The 24,964-nt window shown below is 37.1% G+C and overlaps 1 protein-coding gene across 2 annotated transcripts in view; it reads right to left on the bottom strand.

The window, feature by feature from the left end:
* Positions 1-664: 664 nt before the first annotated feature.
* The window catches only part of TTBK2 (tau tubulin kinase 2), a 146,569-nt gene continuing 122,269 nt past the window's right edge, over positions 665-24,964 (bottom strand). For both annotated transcript variants that reach the window (XM_063089106.1, XM_063089108.1), the window contains 4 exons: positions 22,313-22,524; positions 20,424-21,012; positions 9,751-11,027; positions 665-3,003 (listed from right to left, as the gene is read on the bottom strand). In XM_063089106.1, the coding sequence (XP_062945176.1) occupies positions 2,541-3,003; positions 9,751-11,027; positions 20,424-21,012; positions 22,313-22,524 (2,541 nt within the window). In that variant the 3' untranslated portion in view covers positions 665-2,540. The remainder of the gene's footprint in view (positions 3,004-9,750; positions 11,028-20,423; positions 21,013-22,312; positions 22,525-24,964) is intronic.

The raw sequence follows: 24,964 nt of genomic DNA, 5'->3' as shown, positions 1-24,964 counted from the left end.
AACAAAGAGAAAACATTCAGTTGCCATCACTATCAGTTTTGAGAATGCCAATAAGAAATAAAATACACACATACCACAGTTGTAGCCTCATCAGTTTTTCCAGTGGTTACTACTAGCACGTTTCTGACTAAAGGGACCAGGATTTAAAGTGGGCTACTTTTAGCACAATTTAGCTAATATGACAGAAAAAGGATAATTTCTTAATTATACCCTCACCCCCAACCCCAAAAAGTGTGGTGAAAAGAAGAAAGTAGAATGGCAATTTTAAAGAAACGTTTTAAAAAACAATTTATGTCAGACCCATTATTATCATCCCAGTTATCCACTCTAACCATAAGGACAGAACTATGTGATAAACATGACAAATCTTTGAACCAGTTTTACAAGCATGTCCCAGTAATTTCCCCCCTATTAAATCTTTTGTAAGTGAAAATTAAATAACCTATCTTGGCTTGTTAAAGACTGCCAACCCTTGCATAATAGGGAAGGCAAGCAGAATCTGAGATGTCACATGCCAAAAACGTATTTTCAGAAGCTGAAGACAGGGCAAGGCCCAAGTGTATGTGCGGCACACAATGGAAAAGGAACTTCACCATCTGAGATCTTGAAATTACAAATGGAGAATGAGAAAGAATGAGTTTATATAAGCATATGTCTCTATATATTTATAAATATTTATATAATTTACCATGAACACATGCAAGTAGTGTTATAGCAACTATTATACAATATAATACAGACGGATCAGTCTTCCAATATTACAGTTGCTTTAGGTAAACAGCAAATATGTCTTATCTATTGCGTTCCTCTGTAGTGCTTGAAACTGGAAAGAAATTAAGAGTCCATAGTATGCTACATTTCTCATAGAAGACCTTATATGCCTCAACGGTGTTTTGAGTTTGTTTTTTAAAAAACGCAACACAGATAAAGAAAACAAGGTAAGTTCGGTGCAGCTTCAGGGCAGCTTTGATGCAGCATTAGAATATCTTCACTTGGCTGAGAAAATACATTTCTTTCTTTTTTTGTTTTCCAATTCAACCATATTAAGGTTTGGCAGCAAACACAAGATCAAAAAGAAAGCACAGATGTTTGCTAGAAGGCAAATTTCAACAGCAAGCAGAACAATTTACCTGACCTTAATAAGGTCTTTACAACACAAAAACATCTAGAGAATACAGAAGAGCCTATTTTAAAAGTCTGGTATACTTTAATTTTGCCTGATTCTTGTTAGCAGAAGACTGAGATTAGGACAAATATGATCCTCTTCATATCTTCAGAAATTGAGATTACATGGAAATCAGGCCAAGAAGCCCAAATACTGAACCAAAGCATAGAAGCAGGTAATAAAACATTAAAATAAAAATATTTAGCCTAAATTTATTTTCCCAGATATTCATTCCCTGTTGGCTAAATGTATCAAATACAAAGTCTGAGAATTATTAGCCTCAATACCATACCTAATTTCTTTCTATTTTTCTTTCTAAATCTCTAAAAGCATAAAGTCACATTCTAAAGCACTGTGCTTCTCTGGTATCATCTTAGAGGTTGATGTTAGAAATAGTTGGTACCTAGAAGACTTAAGGAAGCAGTCTACTATGGTCAATTTTCCTCCAACAAAGGAGGAAACTTAACAAGGAGAAAAGGGGTTGTTTTATCTTAAAGGATATTACTCCACACACAGTTCCTTTCTCTCTAAACACTAAAGCCTGCAAAGTAGCTCTAGTCAGACTTTTCTTTCCTTTACCTAAGTTTCTCAGTAACTTTCCATAATAAAAATATACTAGGTTAAGAAATGTTGCTCTAAAGAAAAATATTTAAAAATAAAAGAAAAAGAAAAAGAAAATATATTAGGACAATTTTTTAAAAAAGGGTAATTGGATTTGAAATTCTTAGCACGTGCTGCTAAATGCCTATTAGAATGTATTGTTAAAAGAGAAGAGATCAGATCAGGTGAAAAAATGTGAAATCCACGGACAGTATTAGGAATGAGGCAAAGTAAAGGTATGAATTCTCATTACACTGAATAAACACACAAGCAAAACATACACGAGTACTGGTTCCCTGACAACAGACTTCTTACATACTCTAATACGTGAGCAATGAATCTCCAAGGTTGGGAAGTTTTGAATGAAAATATCAAAGAAGTTTCACTTTTGCTATATAATCTTTGAGTAGAGGTTTAAAAAATTAGGCAAAATCCCTTAAAATTCCATTCTGTCTCCCATTCTCTACTCTTTTGTAGACAAAAGAGTACTCTTTCAAAGACAGCAAAAAATGAGAGCTCATTTAATGAGTTTCTCCCCCTTGGATTTTGCTGGATTGTCCCTTCCTATACAAAGGCATTGATTCTTGATCTGCTTGCTGCCTGCCTTAGGTAATTCCTTATCATATATTTATGTCTTCTTATAAATAATTGATCATGTTACTTTCTTTTGCAAGAGAAGATCAACAATGATTTTTTAAATAGACAGTACAGGAACACACATGCATCAGGTTTAGGAGGAAGATCTCACACCTTTCTTAGAGATGCAGCCCAGCTCCTATCTGCTGAGTTTACTGGCTGGCTTACTCTTCCCTGGGGGCATTTTAGTGCTGGCAGAGTGGTGGTGGAGGCTGCTGGATCCTTTCAGGCCATTCTTGCTGGATTTGCAATGCTCCTGTTGGCAGGACCTCTTGGAGGAGGACGAACCTGAGTGGCTGGGAGGTGACTTGCTTCTCCCCAGATGTGGGGATGAACTCCTCTGGTCATGGTGGGGCCGTCCAGCCCTAGATGGTGAGGAACTAGACGTGCGAGGCAAGGACGAGCTTCGAGGGGAGGCACTGGGACTCCTGCGAGGTACAACTGGACTCTTGGGTGGTGTTTTGGGATTGTGAGGAGATCCTGGACTCTTGCATTGAATAGTGCTCCAGGGTTTCTGAGATCCATTTTGAAGAATTTGAGCCAGGCGGGAGAAAAGGTCTGAGTCGGAGTTACTACTCCCTAGAACTTTATATCTGCGCAGCCTTAAAAGAACAGAGGAGAAATATTTTCATTTTAATTCACTTCAAGTGTGCCTAAAAGTCACAAAACCCCAAATCATAATGTGTATAATGTGTGTCAAAATCAGAAAATACACTAACAGGATACAGAGTCACTCTTTCACATACTCATTGTATGACCCTGGGCAAATTATTTAACCTCTCCTAGCTTTCAATGGGAATGCTCACGGATCACTGAGCAGACCAAGTGCAATGACCAAAGTACTTAGATGAAGTCTTCCATGCAACGGCATTTAAATGATGTTAGTTCCCTAACTCCTATGGCATGTTTGTTCTTCAAATTTTAGGATTAACTTAATGAGTTGTCTCTAGTACATTAGCTCAAGAGAGAGAATAAACCATATTGTGCAAGTTTGCTAGATCAGGAATTCTGCAAACATTAAACCCCACAATGTAAGTCTTCAACATGAACTACACTCACAAACAGGACGAACTATGGATAACAGTATTTCTACCTCACTTAATAATTTCCCCCCAAAAAGAGTAGTCACTGAGTTACTGGTTTCTCTGGACCTCAGTTTCTGTCCCTGTCAATAGCATGGGATTCAGAAAAGGTGGCTGTGAGGATTAACTGGCCCCTACACTGGCGACTGAGCTGGGGCCTCCAGAATTCTTAATCTAGAGAATATTCATATGAATAGCAATATCTTCTCTGCCCTAAAAGTTTTTCAGATTTGGCCTAAAAATCAAATAAAATGGAACATGTCAAAGTGTTTTAATAACTATAAAGCATTCTACAAGAGTATTTTAGCGGCAATACTAAATAATGTGGTGATAAGGGACTCTTAGGGCCCTCGTATAAAAACATTACAGTAATTGAAAGTGTAAAACAAAGGATTAGACAAATGAATAGAACAGAGCATTGAATCCAAGAAGATCCTGTGTTTATATTGAAAATGAATATTTGAGATATCACTAACTACTTGGAAAAAACTTCACACTATATATAATAATAAACTTTAGATGGATTAAAAATCTATACACGAAACTATAAAAGTACTGGGAGAGACCACCTTTTAAAAAAATCTTCAGGTTAAAGGGATCTTCCTAAGCATAAGATAAGACACAGAAGTCATAAAAAAAAAAAAAAAAAAAAAATTCAGTTCCATGATCACTAAACTTTTCTATCAAGCAAAAGGCACCATAATCCAAGTTAAGAGGCAAACAAATAGGATATAATATCTTCAATATATTTTGCAAACAAAGGGGTTAATAATTAAGAAAAGCAAACCAGTAGAGGTTTTGACATGAATATGGCCAACAACTCATGAAAGCAGCTCAAGTAAAAATATATATGAAAAGACTTGTCTCATGAATTATCAAGCACAAATTAAAATAATGAAATAAACTGCTTGTCAGAGTGACTAAAAAAAACTTTGTTAAGTGATATTGTCAATTGCCAGTAAGAGTGTCAAGAAGAGACCTTATATACTGTCAGTATGAAGATAAATTACTACAACAAACTTTTGGGGAGGGTACTTTGAATATATAAAAATTTTAAATATGCAAACCCTAGCAATTCTACTTTTAAGCGTCTTCTAGAAATGTGGAAAAAGATGCCTCAAAATCTATGTATAAGCCTATTCACTGCAGCACTGTTTATAAAGGCAAAAATCTGGAAACAACCTAAATGTCTATCAATAGAGAAATAATCTAATAATTTATAGTATATCAATACTATGAAGTATTATATAGAATTTTTTTAAAGAACGAGATAGATCTCCATGTACCAATAAGAAAATATGATTGAGATTTATCAGGTAAAAAAGCCACATGTATAATATTATAAGATCCTATTTTGGTCACACACACACACACAAATTCCAATACTGTGTGTATAGACGCTTGAATAGGAAAGTGAAAATGACTTTATATAGTTCTGCATTACTTTCATTTTTTTTACAACAAACTTTTTTTTTTTTTTTTTTTTTTAAAGATGACTGGTAAAGGGATCTTAACCCTTGACTTGGTGTTGTCAGCACCACACTCTCCCAAGTGCGCTAATCGGCCATCCCTATGTAGGGATCCGAACCCATGGCCTTGCTGTTATCAGAACTGCACTCTCCCAAGTGAGCCATGGGCCAGCCCCAAACATCATTTTCATAATTTACACATACCAATAAAGTTTTTTTTTTTTTGGTGGCTGGTCAGTACAGGGATCCGAACCCTTTGACCTTGGTGTTATTGACACCGAGCTCTAACCAACTGAGCTAACTGGCCAGCTGCAATAAAGGTTTTTTTAAAGTTATGATACAGTGATCATTTCATTAATATGGGTCTAAATAGAAATTTTAAGTACTGTCAATGTCTTTTTGATAATACTTGCAATTGTCAATCACCATCACAGGTCAACAAGTTACTGATGTTGTCTCTCAATTTTCTCTCCTCCTCCTTCCTCACCATCTACTTACTCTGACAAGTGACATGAAACTCATTTTGGTTAAACCTACCCTCATGAACCTTGTAGTAAAATCCAAGGAATGGAATAAATTAATTCCTCTGTGCCAGGATCTAAGTAGGAAAGTTCCAAGGCCCAGATGAATTCTGGGCTAGTCAGCTCTAGCACAGTGTCACACCCTTGGCTTGGTTACAAAGTGCTAATTTTAGGGGACACCGAAAAGTGCTAATTCATGATAAGATTTGTTTATGGTACATTCCAAAGCAACTCAAGACACAAATATTCCAAGTCTATTAAGCATAAATGCCAAACAGAAGAAAAAGGGGATGTGTAAATATTGCTCATGGAATCACCTTTTTAAAATGTCTCAGCTAAATGACTGCTATTTATATATCACCATTCTTTCTGTGGAAGTCTAGTCCCACTGCCACTTCAAATCCAACATTTAGTTACCCTCAGATCTGAAACCCTAGGGGGCAAGTCAAAACTATCATGTAGGGAATGATACAAATAGAGTCTCATATCATAACATACTCCAGAAATCCTTGCAACAGGTGGAGGCCTACTGTTACACTGTCTAGAATAGGCTATGGTTTTCATGTAAATGTATTTTGATTTTCACTTTGTTTTTGTTAAAAGACTACCCTTTTTGTCTTTCTTCTCCAAGGGTTTAGACCATTCTTTGTGAAAGTAAGAAATGGCTCCAAGAAAAGCACTTTTAACTTCCTAATATATTTCCCTCTTCTTCAAAATATAAACATTCTATGGTCAAATATATCATAAAAATATTTAAGTAAGCTAGTATACTTATAATATCCTTATTATGTATGGTAGTATATATTCAGCAGACCTTGGAAACCTATAGGATTTTTTGTTTAATTCATGACAATCAAACAAACAGCACTGTTACCAGGGTCCATTCATCAAATTATAGACATAGTGTTTGACTAGCACTTCACTAGCATTTGACATCAAAATGACATTATGGCACATAATGAGATTCTGACTGGACAAAACTAGAGAATCACTGAGTATCAAAATAAACTAGAGAGTGACATAATCTTTATCGCATGCTAAGTACTACACTAAGTCCTGGATGTATGCTACCTTATTTCATCCTCCAAAAATCATGAAGCAAACGTTTTACATATTTTATAGATGAGGAGATTGAGGTTCACACTGCTAGAATGTGGGAGAGCCAAGAATGAACCTGGATCAGGGAAGATTCTGGGAAGATGGCAGAACAGGAAGTACCAGGAATCTGTCTCCCCACCTAGACAACAACTCCACTGGGAAAGTCTGTCCGACCTAACTATTTTGGAAATCTAGAAACGATTGAAGGCTTGCAACTTCCAGGGGAAGGCTTGGACTATAAATCGCAGTTAGTTTTGGCCAATTGCAGATCTTAGCACATAGCAGCTATCTGTCCCCCACCTCGGCCCCATGGTAGGTAGCTATGTATTTGTTCCTAGAGCAGCTTGAGAACAGCTTGCCGGACTCAGGGTGGGCAAAAAGTACCCTGTCCTCCAGTTATTGGGGATGTGTGCTCTGAGTGCTCATTGCTGCCTCTAATGACAGAGGTAGACAAAAAGGCAAGCGGTCACTCTTGCATCTCCCCTCATTGTTGCAGGCTCCTTCTCCACTGGCTGAAGTGGCTAGTACTCTTATTTTCCACCTTCATTTTTCTCTCTTCCCCTTTTAGAAGCCAGACATTAACGACAAGGACATTCAAAAACAACCATATATACAGGGGAAATTAGAGAGCCACCATGTGTACCCAGAGAAATGTGCAGGCTCAGAAAAGATGTGAGAAGACCTTAAGTTCATACTTCAATCTGATCCTCAGCACAGAGACAGCTTAACAACCATCAAAAAAAAAACAAAAATGAAAACCGGCAAATCCTGGAGATAGAAGAAAATCTGATCTCTACAGTTACCACATTATTAGAGTCAAATATCCTATTTTTTACCAAAAAAAATGTAAAAAAAGAAAATACAAAGAAACAAGAAAGGATGACCCATTCGAAGGAAACAAACAAACAAACAAACAAAAACAGATCAATAGAAACTATACCTGAAAAAGACTTGATGTCAGATCTAATAAACAAAGACTTTTTTTTGGCAGCTGGACAGTAAGGGGATCTGAACACTTGACCTTGGTGTTATCAGCACCACAATCTAACCAAGTGAGCTAACCAGGCAGCCCCTCTAACAGACAAAGACAACTGTCTTACAGGTGGTCAAAAAAGAAAGATGTGGAGAAAGTCAAGAAAACAATGTATGAACAAACCAAAATATCAACGAAGAGACAAAAATCCTAAAAAGAAACCAAAAAAATTTTGGAACTGAAAAGTACAATCACTTAATCAAAAAATTCACCACAGGGATTCAAGGCAGCTTTAAGCAGGCAGAAGAATGAATCAGCAAACTTGAAGACAGGACAATGGAAATTATTGAGTATAAGGTACAGAAAGAAAAAAGATAAAGAAAAATAAACAGAGAGCAAGGGAGCTGTGGGACACCATCAGGTGGGCCAATATATGTATTGTGTGAGTTCCAGAAAAAGGTGAGAAAGGGGCAGAGAGAATATTTGAAGAAATAATGGCTGAAAACCTCCCAAATTTAATGGAAGTCACGAATACGAGCGTGATTCAAAAAGCTCGTGGAAAGATTCATTATCTTTTCATTCTACTTTTCCACAAACTTTCAAAACATCCAAGAAGTATATTACATCCAAGAAGTTCAACAAACTCCAAGTAGGATGAGACCCACACTGAGCCACATTATAATCAAAGTGTCAAAAGACAAAGAGAGAATCTTGAAAGCAGTAACAAAGAAGTGACTTGTCACATTCAAGAGATCCTCAATAAGATTATCAGAAGATTTCTCATCAGAAACTTCGGAGGCCAGAAAGTAGTAGACTAATATATTTAAAGTGCTAAAAAAAAAAAAAGAAAAGAAAAAGAAAGAAAGAACTGTTGACCAAGAATCCTATATTCAGCAAAACTGTCCTTCAAAAGTGAGGGCGAAATTAAGACATTCCCAGATAAAAGGTGAAAGAGTTCGTTACCATCAGACCTGCCCTGTAAGAAATGTAAGGGGAGTCCTGCAAGTTGAGATGAAAGGATTCTAGACAGTAACTCAAAGCCCTATGAAAAAATAAAGATCACAATAAAGGTAAATACATGGGCAATTATAAAAGCTAGTATTATTGTAACAACAGTTTATAACTCCACTTTTTGTTTTCTGCATAATTTAACAAACCAATTCTTTTTTTAAAAAGTAATTATTAGTCTAAAAGCTAGCATCATTCTAACTCTGGTTTGTAACTCTACATTCTGTTTTCTACATAATTTAAGAGACTAATGCAGTTTTTAAATTATTATTTTATGTCTTTGGGCTCACAATGTATAAAGATAAAATTTTGTGACATTAACAACTAAAAGGAGTGGGGATGTAGATATACAGGAGCACAGGTTTTGTATGCCATTGAAGTTAGGCTGGTATAAATCCAAATTAGAATGTTTTAACTTTAGGACGTTAAATGTAATCCCCATGGTAACCACAAAGAAAATAGCTATAGAATATACACTAAAGGAAATGAGAATGTAATTTAAATGTTTCACTACAAAAAATCAACTAAACACAAAAGAAGACAATGATGCAGGAAATGAGAGGCAAAAGCTATAAGTCATGTAGAAAAGAAATACCAAAATGACAGAAGTCCCTCCTTATGTCAGCCTTAATAGGAAGGAAGTTCTGAAACATTCTACAACATGAATGATCCTTGAGGACACTATGCTAAGTAAAATAAGCCAGTCACAAAATGACAAATACTGTATAATTCTACTTACTTGAGGTACTTAGAGTAGTAAAAATCATAGATACAAAGTACATTAGTGCTTGCCAGTGCCTGGGGGGTGGGGAGGAACGGGGACTTACTGTTTAATGGGTATAGAGTGTCAGTTTTTAAGATGAAAAGAGTTATGGAGATGGACAGTGGTGATGACTGCACAGCAAAATGAATGTACTTAATACCACTGAACTGTACACTTAAAAAGGTTAAGATGGTAAATTTTATGTTATGTGTATTTTATCACAATGAAAAAATTAGAAAAAAACATTAATCTGAATTAATCTGACCACTTCCACTGCATTATGCTATAAGGCCTGGGAAAGGCAGGAAAGAAAGCAGTGGCTCAGAAGCAGACTACAAAGAAATGATGCCACTGACATAGTACAATAAAGCAGATATAAAATAATGTTACACACTTAACATAGGGACAGCACATAGGGACAGCACAAAGCATTACCTGGCTTCTACTCCAGGCCTCATGGGTGGCTTTCCTGGTGGTGGCCGAGGCAAGAACTGAGATGAAGTTAAGCTACTGACTTGATCTGAGTTGACCCATGAAACTGGCCTTGGAATTTTGCTCTTTTTGGACTGGGAGATGATAGGTGACAGAAAGCTATCTTCAGCTGACCTACTCAGGTGAGAATCTACTGCCAGTCTTGAAAAGGGAGTGGAGACTTCCTCCCCAGAAAAGGGAACAGGAACAGTAGCTAGTTTCTTCTCATCCAACAGTTTATCAGAGGCACTTGGGAGGTCACCAAGGAAATTCTTAAATTGCCTTTTTTCCACCAGAAGTTTCACTAGGTCTGGCTGGTAAGCTTTCTTTTGGAGGAGCTTTTCTTTTGCAGAGACTGGAGAGGATGATTCAAAAGTTGAGTCTATCTCTTGTGCTAAAACAGGGATTCGGCTATGTCTACTTACAAAGGATGACCTAACCACATCCTTTCGAGTTGGGGGACCATGTTCATTCTCTGAAACACAATGAAATAGTTCTCCATTTCTAGGGGCAATTTTCTCTCTCTTACCCTCTTGGTGCAAAAAAGTAGAGAGGTCTCCTTGATGACCTGGCAAATCTTCACTCTTGATGTCATCATCCTTAGATATCTTACTTTTTTGCATTGCTGCCACCTGGCCTATCTGTCCTTCAACATGTGGATCAATGACTCTTGGAGAAGTTTCTGAAGTTCCAACTGCCAGAAGCTTCATTATCTCATGATTTTTGTCTTGATTTGGCACCACACTAAAAGTCTGTGTCTTCGGCACATCAAGAGTTTCAGCAGCAGGTAAGTGATCCCTTTCCACAGATACCAAATCTCCTGGGAGAGGAGCGATTTCAATACAATGCTGCCCTTTTCTTAACTTCTCATCTTCATCATCTGACCCTAGAAGAATGCTTTTCTCTTCAGTCTCCCCAGGAAGATTCTCAAATTCTCTCACAACCAGTCTACTATGGTCAGGTAGGTCTTTTGGTCCCAAGTCTTGAGATGTGCCACTCTCTCTAATACTGGGTAACATGTCATGACCAATGTGCTCTATCTGAAGCCCCAAATCAGTTCTGCTTCCTCCACTAGGAGGTTCACCCTCTGTCACAACCAAGCCAGAGAAGTTCTCTCTTGGAGAATAAAGCTCCACAGTGGGCTCCATGGGCTGAAGATCTTTCTTCTCTGGTTGTTGACCATAGTAAAAGCTTCCTGAAGTCGACTGTGTAGATGCCACAGAAGGTCTAGGAATTGTAATCTGGAGCAGGGGGGGGGGGGAGGGCAGGAATAAAGCGCAATTATGTGGAATATCAGTGAAGATGCACGATTTGAAATTCAGCACCTCAAATTCTAATTTATAAGAGTAACACACATGTTGACCAATTTGTTTAACTCATACTAAGAAAGAGAAATTCTGAATAAAAATGAATGACACTCAAGCTCCTCTACTCAGGAACTGTACAGAACAGTCTCCCTCTAGGTTCATTCCTGCTCTTTCTGTAGCATGCTCTGTGCTCTGGAAGACTGATTTCTACAGACTGCACCATCCTAGCTGTGTTGCTTTCTGATTTCTTGTTAGATTTGCCCAATGGGCAGCACTGAGAGAGAATCAGAAGATGGGAGGAAAGAGAGGACAGGGTAATGGTTCTCCCTGCTTACTTCCTGAGGGACTGCAGTTTTGGTGGTGGCTACATTACACCATCCTGGCCACAGCTCCTATCACGTGGCCCCTCTTTCAACAGTCATGACTCCCACCAAGTTCAACTAACTGCCCCTTACCATTTTGGGACTCATGGTAGGAATGGATTCCTCCCTATTGCTGGTCCTGTTGGTTCTCTTAACTCTGCCCACACGTCTGTAAAAAGTTCCTTTCATTAAGTTCTCTTTAACTCCCTTTCAGTGTGCCATGTATTTCCTGCCAGTGTCCAGATACAGGATTATAGAAAAAAATTATTGACAAATAATTGTTAATTGAAAAACCCCCAATTTTCATGCATTTTGTTGTCTCCCATAAATTCTATCTAAATTCTATCTATCAATGTTAGGAACATTATATCTTCCTATAAGCAAAGACATACAGATACTTCATGTAATATTTCATGTCTTCTCTAATTTTTTAAAATAAAGCCTAAGATAAGTGAAATTCTAACATCCTTCCACTGAGGTCATTTCAATTCTATGTGAAAAGATTCAATATCTAATAAGAATGTCCTTTCTTAAGACACCTAAAGTTTCCACATCTTCACATCTGTTAAAGAGTGACATGTAAGGAGGCTGAAAATAACTACATAAACTGGTAAGGAAAAAAGCCTTTTTGACAAATCAAATAAGCTCAAATTACTTAATGAAACCCATTAGGTTCTAGGAAGACTATAGAAATTGGTCTGAATTCAAAACAAAATGGATTTGGAACAGTCATAGGAGATTTTGTTTAGACTCAATCGCTAGTCCAAAGACACCAAGAAATCGGTATGGTTCCAAAGTCAGCTAAGGTGTTTAGATCTATTTCACTTTGTGTCAGGAATATGATTAGGTTTATAGACATGTAAAGCCTGTCCTAAGCCCAGCCCAGGGAGAAAACACCTAACTAACTTTCTAGAATAGCTCCCAAATAGAACCAGGGACCTGAGGATTTTTCAGATTAATCAAAGACAGACTATTTGGGTTCAGATATGAACACTCGCAACAGCCCAGACATAGAATGATCTTGGGGAAAAGCATGAAGTTGAATTGGTGCTGTTACCATTCTGGATGCCACCTCATACTTGTACCTTTCTTTAAATATTCCAAAATATATTCAGGCAGATGGTATTTTCTAATGCATGGATGTACGCATAAATTTTTTCTAGCGTGTGTGTGTGTGTGTGTGAGTACTTTTGTTGTTGTTGTTGTTGGCGGGCCAGTAGCGGGATCCAAACCCTTGACCTTGGTGTTATCAGCACCACACTCTAACTAAGTGAGCTAACTGGCCAGCCGGTCTAGATTTTTTAAATGATATTCAAATCTAAAATTTATAGTAATTCACTTTTCAAAATTTACTTTTTAAGACCCTAGAGTGACCGTGATAAGAAAAGCAGGTGCGAAATGATATTAAATGCCAAAGAACAAGGAAGATGAATACCTACATTCAAAATAAGCCAATAATAGTCAACTTATCATTTTATGTAATTCTAAGTACATCTGCCAAAATGAACTCAGCAGTGTTTACAAAAATAATACATAAGGGCTGGCCAGTTGCTCACTTGATTAGAGCACAGTAACACCAAGGTCAAGGGTTTGGATCCCATACTAGCCAGACGTCAAAAAAATAAAATAAAATAATACTCCACTGGTCTTCTGAGATTAAAGCTAGGGTTAACTTCTGCAGTTCTGAGATTAATTCCTTTCAGATTCAGGATACATACCTATGTATATGTGTGGTATGAAAAAAGGAATGACAATCTTGTATATAGACAATATTCACATTTATGAACCACCAGACAGGAGATTTGTTTTCTTGAAGATTCTGAGTAATTAAAATAAACTGTACATAAATTACTCTCATATAATATTTCCAAAGCACTTTAAGTTTTATAAAGTTGTTCTAAAATCATTGACAAATCCCATTTCATGGCTTTCCTATATTTAAATTGGGTACTATTATTGATACAAATTTACAAATAAGGAAAAACATCCAAGAAAATGCATGGATAACACTTCAGGATTTTGAAAGTCGTGCACAGCACAGCATAGCCTACTGACATGTACTGCACACTCTCAAATAAAGTCTGAGAAGCCAAGTCTGCGAAATATTATCTGACACGGTAAAAGGAGAAAACCCAGGATCAATAGTTGAATTCAGAGAAGAGAGAGCTACTTATAAGTGTAGCTAAAAATAGCTTTCTTAACCTTAAACTATAAAGACACAAAAGCAATTCCCATACTTGGGACTCTGTATAAATGGACTAAATAATTGATCTGCCAGTAAGCCATATGCATCTTTTATATCTTTAATTTCTATAATTCACAAACATTTAAGGCATTTCCTTTGTTCAAATCTCTAATTGTATCATGTATACATTTCTACAGAATTAGAAAATAACCTTGATATTTTCCATTTCTTTCATATTTTCTTATTTTTATTAACACCTAGTACTAAGTGTTACTAACATCAGTCTCATTACTTTATAGTTCAGATAAAGCAGCCTCATTATTTTCCAGTCACTCCACTTTAGAACTGGCCACTAGCAAAAGACAATGAACTGCAAATCAACTAACATTTGCATTTCAACTTACATATTATCCTTTTACTTTTCTCCCATTCAAGATTCTAATGCTACTAAGATGAAAAACTTTGGAAAATTCAACATTCATACCAAATAGCCTTTCTTCAAAATGAAAGGTATGTGGTATACAAAATATCCATATCTCATTTCGGTTTATTGACAAAGACAAATAATTTAGAAGAGGTAGAGATAGAATAATTTATTGGTTCCTATTACAGCCAAGAATAATTGAGTTATAGAAACAAATTCCTGGCCTATTAAAAAATTAAATTTTAACCATCTGAATTTCTACGGGCCATTCAAATTCCAATAGAGACTTCTTTTGTTTAAAGCATCTTTCTATAACAATTTATACAAGTGTTGAAAATTATGAATAAAACTAAAGCACTATTATTGAACCATGATTTTATGTACCAAATTTTAATTTCTTAGGGTACTTCACAATTCATGGAAAAATTGAACTGCAAGATAATACAAATCTTCCCATGAACTTTTTGAAGACCCCTCATATAAAAAGCAGTCCACAGCAGTGGTAACATGTGAATATTAAGAGGCCATAATGCTATCTCCCACTCTTTACACATATTGCTTACTCTATCTGCATTTACATTAGTTATTCATGCTGAAGTATTGCTACATAGTTGTTTGGCCTATTTGGGTGGATTGGGGGGTGAGAGGGAGTAAGGGAGAGGGGAAGATGCCGAGGGCAGCAGCAGTCTTTGCTACAGAGGTGTGTAAAACTGAAAACCTAAAGCCTCAAGACCAAAGCAAATGAAAAGTAAAAGTTGCCTTTTTCCTTCCCTTGTTATCTCAGTCCCCAGAGACATGTCACTCATTATTAATAGTTAATGTCTGTTTAAGGGGGTTGCAACTATAAAAATTTTGTAGGGGTACTAAAAATCATAAGCAAGCTACAACTCACACCCAAGGAATAGAAATCCTAAAAAAGATGGACTAAAATAAAAATATTTCTTGACAGGAATGTAATTTCATATTACATATATGGCTACAGGATTTAACAGTCAGTTTTCTAGCCCCTTCATGCAATATTGAGGGATACTTTAGGGATAAATCTAGTCCAAATTCCATCACCTATAGATTTCTACCACAGCACCTATAACACTTAAATTGTGTTTCTTTACTAGACTGAAGACCCTCAAAAGCAGTGAGGTGACTCACTGGGCTTTTCAGTACCTCACACAGTATCTGATACATAGTAGATGCTCAATAGAGTGATCAACCATTGAATGCTTGGGTTCCTCCCATGAAACCTCTCCCAAGTGGAAGTCCAGTCTATATTTGAACACTTTACAAAATGGGTTTTCTTCACTGCCCAATGCAGTCTATTTAATCTCTAGTTTTTTCTGACTATACATAGATTGAATTATACTATCAAAGATCATTCCAGAGATGTAATCTCATAGCCAAAAAAAAAAAAAAACTTTCTATGATTATAATGACCCAATTTTCCAGGTCAAAAACAGGAATCTATGGTCAACAGAGGACATTTGGCCATGCCCAATCAATGTACATGCATTCAACTCTCCTGAAAAATTCATTTTAATAAGTTAATCAGGTGGCAATCAATCCAAAAAGTCTTCACCTTTTCACATTATTAAAGTATACAACTATTAATACATCTATGGATCATTCCTATTTCAATGAGGGCTCTGAGTAACTCCATGAGCTTTCACACAGTTTATACAAGGGCCCCAAACAGGTGAAACATACCTCCCTGGGAAAACCACATGGAGCTACTATTTCAAATAAGTTGTACCACTGAAATGTCTCTCAAACTTTCACTGAAATTTTCACAGTTCGGGCCCTCATCACATTTCCCTGGACTACTGCCAAAGCCTCCTCACTGCTGCCCCAGCCCATTCTCCACTATCCTGCTGTCAAAGAACATGTTGCTCCCCTTCCTTAATGGTGCAATGGTTTCTTGTCCCATCTCTCAGCATGGCCAGCAAGGCCCTTCATACTATAACCTTACCTTGTACAGCTTGTCTTCAGCCTCCTTCTTTTACCTAACATTTCTGGATCATTTATTTAAATACCCTGAACACTGGTGCTTCAAGCCTCTGGGCCTTTGCACATGCTATTCTTTTTGCCTGACACTCTCATATCCTTTTCCAGCAAACTTAGTCATTATTCAGTCTGCTTATTTTTGAAGTGTTCTTTAACCTTCCCAGAAAGATGTTTAGTTTTTCTTTCCTCCATAATTATGAAAGGAATGCATCTTCACCACTGTAAAACAAATTAGAAAATAAAAATACCCAAAATCGCACTCCTCAGTCCTAGGCAGATTTTTCTGTGTCCTCATTCCTGTACATAACTCCACTACAATCCCTTCAGGTTTTTTAAGGTACCTGTTCAGATGTAGGCTTTCACTGCCAACCTAAAAGGTTGGTGTCAACTTTCTATCCCTTAAGTACAGCCTAAAGCCTGGAACTTAGCAGACACTTAACAGGTCTGAAGAAATGAAAAGAACAGAATTAAGGCAATGCAATTAACTTCTAATTTAAATTTTATTAGAACTGGTTTTGGTACTCTTATAAACATCATCAGAGGAATTCTCTCAACAGATGCTGGCTAACAGATTATAAAAAATTCTGTTACTCTTTCTTTTGGTCCTGCTCTATGTGCATTATTTTATACCCCCTTTCTTCTCATCTTTGAGAAACAAGTCAATGAAGAAAGTCCTGTAGTATGTTTACAATGTCCTGGTGTGAGGAACAGAACACCAACTCTAGTCCATCAGCCATCTGACTCTTCACGGATCATTTCCCTGTCCTGAGGCTTGGTGCCCTTGGTGCAAAGAGAGATAATAATATTCCCTCTGTTTGCTCCATGGAGTTGCTGTTAAGACCAAATATGGAAGTATTCTATAAAACACAAATGTAAGGTAATAAGGTAGTCGGCCTCTAAGGTGGTCACCAATGACCTCTGCCTCCTGGTATTCAAACCCTTGTATAATCCCCTGCTACACTACAGCAGGGTTGGTCTGTGTTACCAACAGAATAAAGGAGAAATAATGATATGCCTCTTCTGAGACTGGGTTATAAAACACACTGTGGCTTCTAATGTGGTGGGGGTGTGTTCTCTGTCCCCTTATCTCTGTCTCTTTCTCTCCTCACTCACTGGGAAAGCCAGATGCCATGTCAAGTACAGAGAGGACCAATTGGTGAAGAAGTAAAGACTCTGGCCAAACAGCCAGTGAAAATCTGAGGCCTGCCATCAGCTATGTGAGTGAGTTTAGACGTGGATCTTCCCATCCCAGTGGAACCTGAAGATGATTTCAACCCTGGCTGACAGCTTGACAGCAACCTCATGAGAGACCCTTTAAGCCAGAACCACCAAACTAAGCCACTCCTGCAATCCTAAACCCCAGAAACTATGTGAAATAATGACTGTTTGTTGTTTAAAGCTACTAAATTTAGAGTAATTTCTTACACAGCAATAGATAACATGTAGGTGGTACTATTAGTCCCCAGTCACATTTATACTCTTTCTGAAGGTAATATGAAAATGAAGCTTTCTAAAGGACTATCTAGAACCAAGAGATCATGTACAATCTGCCTTGATATTCTGCAAGATTGCAAACATCACTGTTCAGGTCCATTCTCCCTATCAACAGTGATTACCCAACATCACCTAAATCCAGGCACTTTCTTTCCTACAGCTACTACAATTCTGGACAAGTAGTTAGAACTCCTTTGGAAGTGGTTCAAGTCGTTTTCTTTTTCTTCTCTACACTTGTTCATTTATACCACTTTAATTTTGCCTCTCCATTTGCTAATAAAAATGTAATTTAATGTTTCTTTTGCGGGGGCAGCTGGCCAGTATGGGGATCCAAACCCTTGACGTTGATGTTCTAACACCGTACTCTAACCAACTGAGCTAACCGGCCAGCCCCTAATATTTCTTCTGTAAGACAAAGCTTGGTTTTATTTCACTCCCTGTAAACCCATGTTGTTCAACATCTTTTTAGAAATAATTGATAGTGGGCCAATTTAATCACTGTTTATCCTGGGGAAAAATCTGATTTAAAATATTAACCCCAAACTAATTTCTTTACAATCTAGCAAATTTATCCATCTTTCAAAATACTTTATCCAAAAATTTTATAAAGGCTATTTGATAATCAGTTTTCATGTGTTTAGGAAGTCTTAAACAAGGCTCACAAGTCTGCACTAAGAAATTAAGAGAACTAAAGAGTGCCTGAAGCTCTTATCATATTAATATTAACTATACTTATAATACGTATATTTAAACTTTAACTTTGACTATTTCTATAGATTAAGATATGAGTATATTTCCCCTTCATATCATCATATAAAAGAAACAAGCCTGAATAATACAAACAAACTCAGTTTCCCATAAGAATGTCTTATTTTAAAATATTCAGATAGAACAATAATATTGTTTATTGTATCATCCAAGCAAGAGTGTAAAGTTAAAGCTGCAAGAGATCTGGAGAAATTAATTGGCAGTGCTCCCTATTTAATGTATCTGTGTTAAGTTGGTGAAATGATAACATCTGCTTTGAAAAAGGAAACTCTCAATTTAAGCCTCAGGAACAGAATCAAGATAAATATATTTTATCCCAAGCCCCTAAAAATAAAAGAAATGGGAAGTTTAATACCTTAGAAATAAATATACATGTGATGCACCTGACATTTTATTAGAAACTTTCAGTTAAGAAAAATAATTTTATGTAAAGATATCTGAAAGTAAGGTCAAATTTATCAAATACATGAATGTAAGTCTATTAACAACCTGACTAAAAAAACATTGCAGATAGTGTAAGAGAACCCTGAGAATAATCTTTGTGGACAGGACAGCATTGATGAGAGGGGGCAAAACATACTGGGAGAAATGGAGCAAAGGTTTTCGAAAGCCTCTATGAAGGGACGCACACCAGAATGCTGTTGGAAAAATGCTTGAACAGCACTTAGTACATCACCTAATAGAGTCAAAGAAAAGAAAAAGGTGAACCTGGGAAGGTGGAAAAGGGAATGAATGGAAGAGGAAAGGTGGGGTAGAAAAAGAGATAGGGCAAGAAGGGAGGAAGGTAGTAAGGACTGCCTCTAGCCCACATGCTATCTTTGTACAATTTAGAAAAATATGCCCTTCAAAGAGGAAATAGCCCTGCGCCAAGACGCACACTTTGGCAAGCAAATTTTGGGCTAGATTTCAGCCCCAACTTGTTCCCTTGGCTAGGCCCTTTTATGCTGTGAACAACCTGTGTAAATGTATAAAACAGTCCTGGGAAAAAGGCAAAGACCAACTAACTAACCCTGAGGAAGAAGTAGACTGGCATTTATTTCCCTGTTTTGGAGCACAGGCAAATTCCTACAGAACTGTACACAAAATGCGATTTTGTTGGTATCTTTTCCCACTGATTTGCACCTGCATGTGAAATTGTGTTCTAATAGAAAACATTTCAGTTCGGGGAAAAATGCTTCCTCTGGTGAAGTGAAAGGGAGGGTTGCTAGATGATTATGGAATTTAAGGAAACCTGGTAACTCCCACCCATGTAAGGACAGATGTACCTGTGAGTGCCTGAGATTTGTGTACACAGTTCCTTATTGCCTGGGGGCTTTTCAGGGCTTTGATTGGCCATCTCTGGCTTTTCTGGGGGTCCTCCTGCTCACACAGTCAGTAGGTGCATCACTGCTTACTATAACAGGGTAGCAGGCATCTCCAGCTGTATACCGAAGAACAAGAGTAAATAGTAGTGCTTCCTCAAAATATGCCTTTGCATAAGACCTGTATCATAACTGCCTTCACCTCCTGGTTAAAATGAAGACTCCTGAGCTCACTCTCCTCCAGACTTACTAAAGCAGAAATTCTGGAAGTGAGGACTGGAACTCTGTTTTTAAACAATGGACATCAAAGCTGTAAAACTACTGTTTAAGAGAAATGTAAAATATGAGAAATTTCTGGGTGGGGGTTAAAAAAATAAGGAATAAAAAGGCTTAGGCCTAGCAACAGTGTACAGTGTAAAAAAACAAACCCCAAATGGTTAAATACATACCTTCCTCACTAAATGTATAATAAAAATCTCTAGAATTACAAATTTAAAAAAAATCATTATATATACACACATACATAGATAGTTCTTGTGGTCTAATTATAAATGTTATTCTAAAAGTAGGTTATAATGACATTTCATGCATTGAGTTTGATATAATGAAAGGAAACCCAACTTTTTGAAAAATTTCATATTGGAAGCTGAATATAGAATTTAGTCCAAACATCATTCCCTATACCCATTTGTCAAACTCAGGCCTCTGCTAAAGAATCTTAGTTGATCAACTGTTGGTCCTTTCTTAATAGCACCTCAAGTGGATAACAGAAAATAATGACAGGAACAAATTTCTTACCACTGTAAAGGGTCCTTCTGCTTGTGCTTCCATTGGACTTGTGGGTGTTGCTGCAATAAACTGACTAGCAACTCCAGCCTGGAGTTCTAGCCTATCTGTATACTGTTCTGAAGCAACAGTGGCAGAACACTGTGCAGAAAGTGCCAAGACCACACCTGAGGTTTCCTTCTTTAAATGATCATTTTCTGCCCAAGGACCTAATCGAAGCCTTTCATCTTGGGGTGATTCCTCCAGGACTTGAAGCACTTCAGGCTCCTCATCAGAAGGGCTTGCAGTTGTTTTATGGCCTAAAGCCTCATTTGTCCTAAAATCCTGAAGGTCCTGTTCTTTGTCCACAATCACCCATTCTTTGGAATCAACCTCCTGCTTGCAAGAGCTCAGGTTAACAGCTATAAATCCATTGCTGCCACCACCATCTGCCTGCTCAGGGGTGTTGGCAGAGGCAGGTTTGGAGGCATCTGGAAGGTATTCTTCATCATAGTGCCAAATATGGTCAGTACGGGATGCAGCAGGAACACAAGGCTTATGAAGCAGAGCCGGGAGAACAGATTCCTTTCCTGCACTGGAATCTTTCTGCATTTTCTCCAGGCTTAAGGAAATGGACAGAAGTTAATCAATTGTCCTAGGGAAACAATTATTCCATAACCTGTAAGCTCTATGCAGAAATAACAACACATGAATATGAGAGAAAAAAATACAGATAAAGCATAAAGAAAGTTTCACAGGGTTATATTCTCCTCCACCGGCCATAATCCTGCTGTGGAAGATGGAGCTCAGCTCTTTCCTCAGCATGGCCCTCTTTTAAGTTCCCTTCTTTTGTCAGAATAATTCTTTACCAAACTAAGCTGTTAGCCCTACTGCGCTCTTATATTTACTCCCAATATTAGCCACAACTCAAAAACTTTAAAACACTAACTCAGCCTAGTCCATCCTTTTGATCATATCAACACGTAGACACAAGCTTACATCATAGAGCTATGAGACTGAATGATTGCCATATGAGAAAGAACACACATATGTGAAGGACTGTTTAAAGTGGAAGTGAGATTGGACTAGGCCAGAAGTGGCTGAATTGTCTTGGGATACAGCAACTACCATGTTAGTCAAATCCATGGTCCTTCTAATATTTCATTGCCAATAGTAGCCACCAAAGATGTACAATTGAAGGGTATGACTACTATAAAAGATACTTAATACTACTGAAGCCTTCTGTAATTCATAAATATATCCCAAACTCTTTTTAAAGTTTCATTTCTGTCTTCTGTTATCAAAATTTGTTGTAGGGATAATGTGCCTCATAACCATGAACTACAGTCAACATCTATGCATAGCTCTCTAAAGTTTCAACTTCCTTCTCTTTAGGTAGATTATGAGCTCTGGAGGGCAAGAATGATAAACTTATTGATATCTACTTTCCTACAGCAGCTTATTGATAGAAGGCTTTTACTAATTTGATTGAACTGACTGTCCCTTGTGCATAAATTACATGTATTCCCTTCATTCCTGACTACTGCCATTTTTACTGTGCTGTCTCTAACTCTACACTGTTGTTTGGAAGAGATAACCTTCCAGCAAAGTCAATGCAAAATGTTCTTTTAACTTGTACCTAGTATTATGAAGTTACCAGGTTCCACTGCTCAGCTCCCAAAGCCAAAGGCTATACTACAGAATTTATAATAACATTAGAAGACAATTCACATTAAGAATCAGGATGATAATAATTAAAAACATAGATGGAAATGAGAGCTTAATGAAATCAGTATTGCAAAAATGCACAAATTTCTTATTTGCAAGACTTTACATAATAGAAATTAATAACAATAATAATAATAACAACAACAAAGATGGTAGTTTAAAAGCTTTAAAAAGAAAGAAAAACTATTTCATACCAGATCTCAAGAAACTTGTCAGTATCTGGCTTTGGCTCCAGTGTCAGACGTTTTTCCAGCTCAAAACTGTGGATGGAACGTAACTTTCGCACCAGTGGAACATCTCTGTCTGGCTGAGTAATTTCTGAGCGGACACGTACTGGTGAACCAAGGCTTGGAGCGTTGAGAATACCATTTCCTTGACCATGGCTGTTCTCCTCTTCAGTAGCAGCCTAGACAAAACATAAAATAAAACCATGAAAAATATTCCAGGCACTATACATGGGAGGATTCACTGAAGCCTTTCAAAATAATATAAACAAATAATTAGATGTGTTTTCAGAAGATTAGGATAATTTGTCCAGTTCACTTCTTTACATTCTTGTCTATTGATCTTTATTAAATAAGTTTTCTTAACACTAAGTTTCAGTATTATTTTAGTTTTTTATATTTTTGGAACAAGGATAGTCTAAAAATGTTTAACAACCTTGGTTTTTTATATTATGTCTGACTAGATGTTTGCAGGACCCCAATCCACTAAACTAAAACTAAAACCTGGGAAGGACACTCTCTTTGAGAAAGAAGTCTCACAAGAGTTATGAGAGGTAACTGAACCTGAATTCCCACTCCCCCTACTTGTTCCTCCTCTAAAAAACAAACAACCACAACCCCTGGTAAGAACAGTAAGGAGCTGCGCAGAGCAGAAGAAGGCTGAGCGTGAGGCAGCGCAAAGGGGTGGGGTTGTCTAAAGACAGATGCCTACAGCAACACGATTACTAGGGAAATGAAGCCTTACACCAGGTGTGTTATGAGAGAGGGAAGTCAGGGACATCTATTCTGATTAGAAACTCTTAAGAAGAGACACAACTGGTCTCAAATTGCGGGTGCACTCTGGCTACCAGAAGCAGAAACCAGCCTTCTCTGAAGGAAGGTTTCCCAACCCCCCAATTTAGGTTTACAGGACTCTCACCAATTATTAATTAATGGGCAAAAAACTAAAGACAATCAAACACATGAGAAGGCATGCCACCATGACTAAGAGTCAGTAGGAATAATAATTTAAAAGAAAACATTTAAAACTCCCAGAGATTTCAGATATCAAACTTGTTCAGATACAAAATATAGAAAAGTTATGGATAAAATATTTAAACAAATAAAGGTCATTATCACAAGTATCAACAAAGGATTATTTGGAATTAACTGATTAATTTAGCATTAAATATCCAATTAACAAGTTAAACAGCAAATCAGCCACACACACACACACAAAAAAGCCACAATTATTAACTAGTGAACAGGAAGAATAGCCAAAGAAATTATCTAGAATGAAGCACAGCAAGATAAGAAGAAGAAAAATGTGAAAAAATATATTAAAAGATATGATGGATAGAACAAAAGGGCATAATAATATATATCTAATTGGAGTCCCAGAAAGAGATAATAGAAAGAATGAAGAGGTGGCAATATTTAGGTAGAGAATGGCTGTATATTTCCCAAAACTTATACAAAAATATGAATCAAAATATTCAGGAAACACAAGATATCCCAAGCAAGATAAACAAAAAGAAATATATGCCTAGACACATTGTAGTTAAAATGCAGAACACCACTGACAAGGAGAAGAGCTAAAAAGCAGCTGAAAAAGAAAGATGGGGGTGAGGGGTAGGAGGAAATGATCACCTACACACACAAACACACAAAAAAAACCAATTAGAACAGCAGACTTCTGAACACCAAGGCTGAAATAAAGAAATTTATAGATAAGTAAAAATTGAAAGAATCCTCTACTAGAAGACCTGAAATAAAGCGACTTCTAAAGGAAATATTTCAGGAAGAAAGATGAGTCCAGGACTTTCAGAAATCAGAGAAAATGGTAAACATCTTTGAATGTCCATGTGAATGTTACATGTATAAAAGAACAGCAACATTAATAATGAGTAAGGTTTTTAAGGGGCTGGCCAGTTGGCTCAGTTGGCTACAGCACAGCCTTATAACACCGAGGTCAAGGGATCAGATCCCAGTACCGGCCAGCCACCAAAACAAAATCTCTTCAACACTGTTTGTGGGACTGTAAACTAGCAGAGCCATATGGAAAACAGCTTGGAGGTTTCTCAAACAACTACAGATAGAGCTACCATATGATCCAGCAATGCCACTACTGCATACACATCCAAAGGAATGGAAATCATTATGTCAAAGGGATACCTGCACTCCTATGTTCACTGCAGCTCTATTTACCAAAATATGCAACCAACCTAAGTGCCCATCAACAGATGATTAGATAAAGAAAATGTGGTATATATACACAATTGACTACTACTCAGCCATAAAAAAATGAAATTCTGCTATTTGCAGCAACATGGAGGAGTCTAGAGAAAATTATGTTAAGTGAAATAAGCCACACAAGAAACAGAAATACCACATGTTCTCACTCATAACTGGCTGCTAGTAAGGAAGTAAAGGAGGGAGGGAGGGAGGGAAGGATAGAGGGAAGAAAGAAAGAATGAAGAAAAGAAAGAAAGAAAAGACCACAACAATATTTTGAACTTTCGGAAGGAGAGAACAAACCTAAGGATACTAGAGATGAGGCAAAGGGAGGGAGAGGGTTTAGGAAGTGATAGGTCAGGCAAAAGGCATAAAGAAATATCACGATTTGTAAGAATGAATATGCTA

The sequence above is a fragment of the Cynocephalus volans genome, chromosome 3 (assembly GCF_027409185.1).
Source record: "Cynocephalus volans isolate mCynVol1 chromosome 3, mCynVol1.pri, whole genome shotgun sequence".
Taxonomy (NCBI): Eukaryota; Metazoa; Chordata; class Mammalia; order Dermoptera; family Cynocephalidae; genus Cynocephalus; species Cynocephalus volans.
The sequence above is the reverse complement of the archived record's forward strand: the minus strand, read 5'-3'. Positions and strand labels throughout refer to the sequence as shown.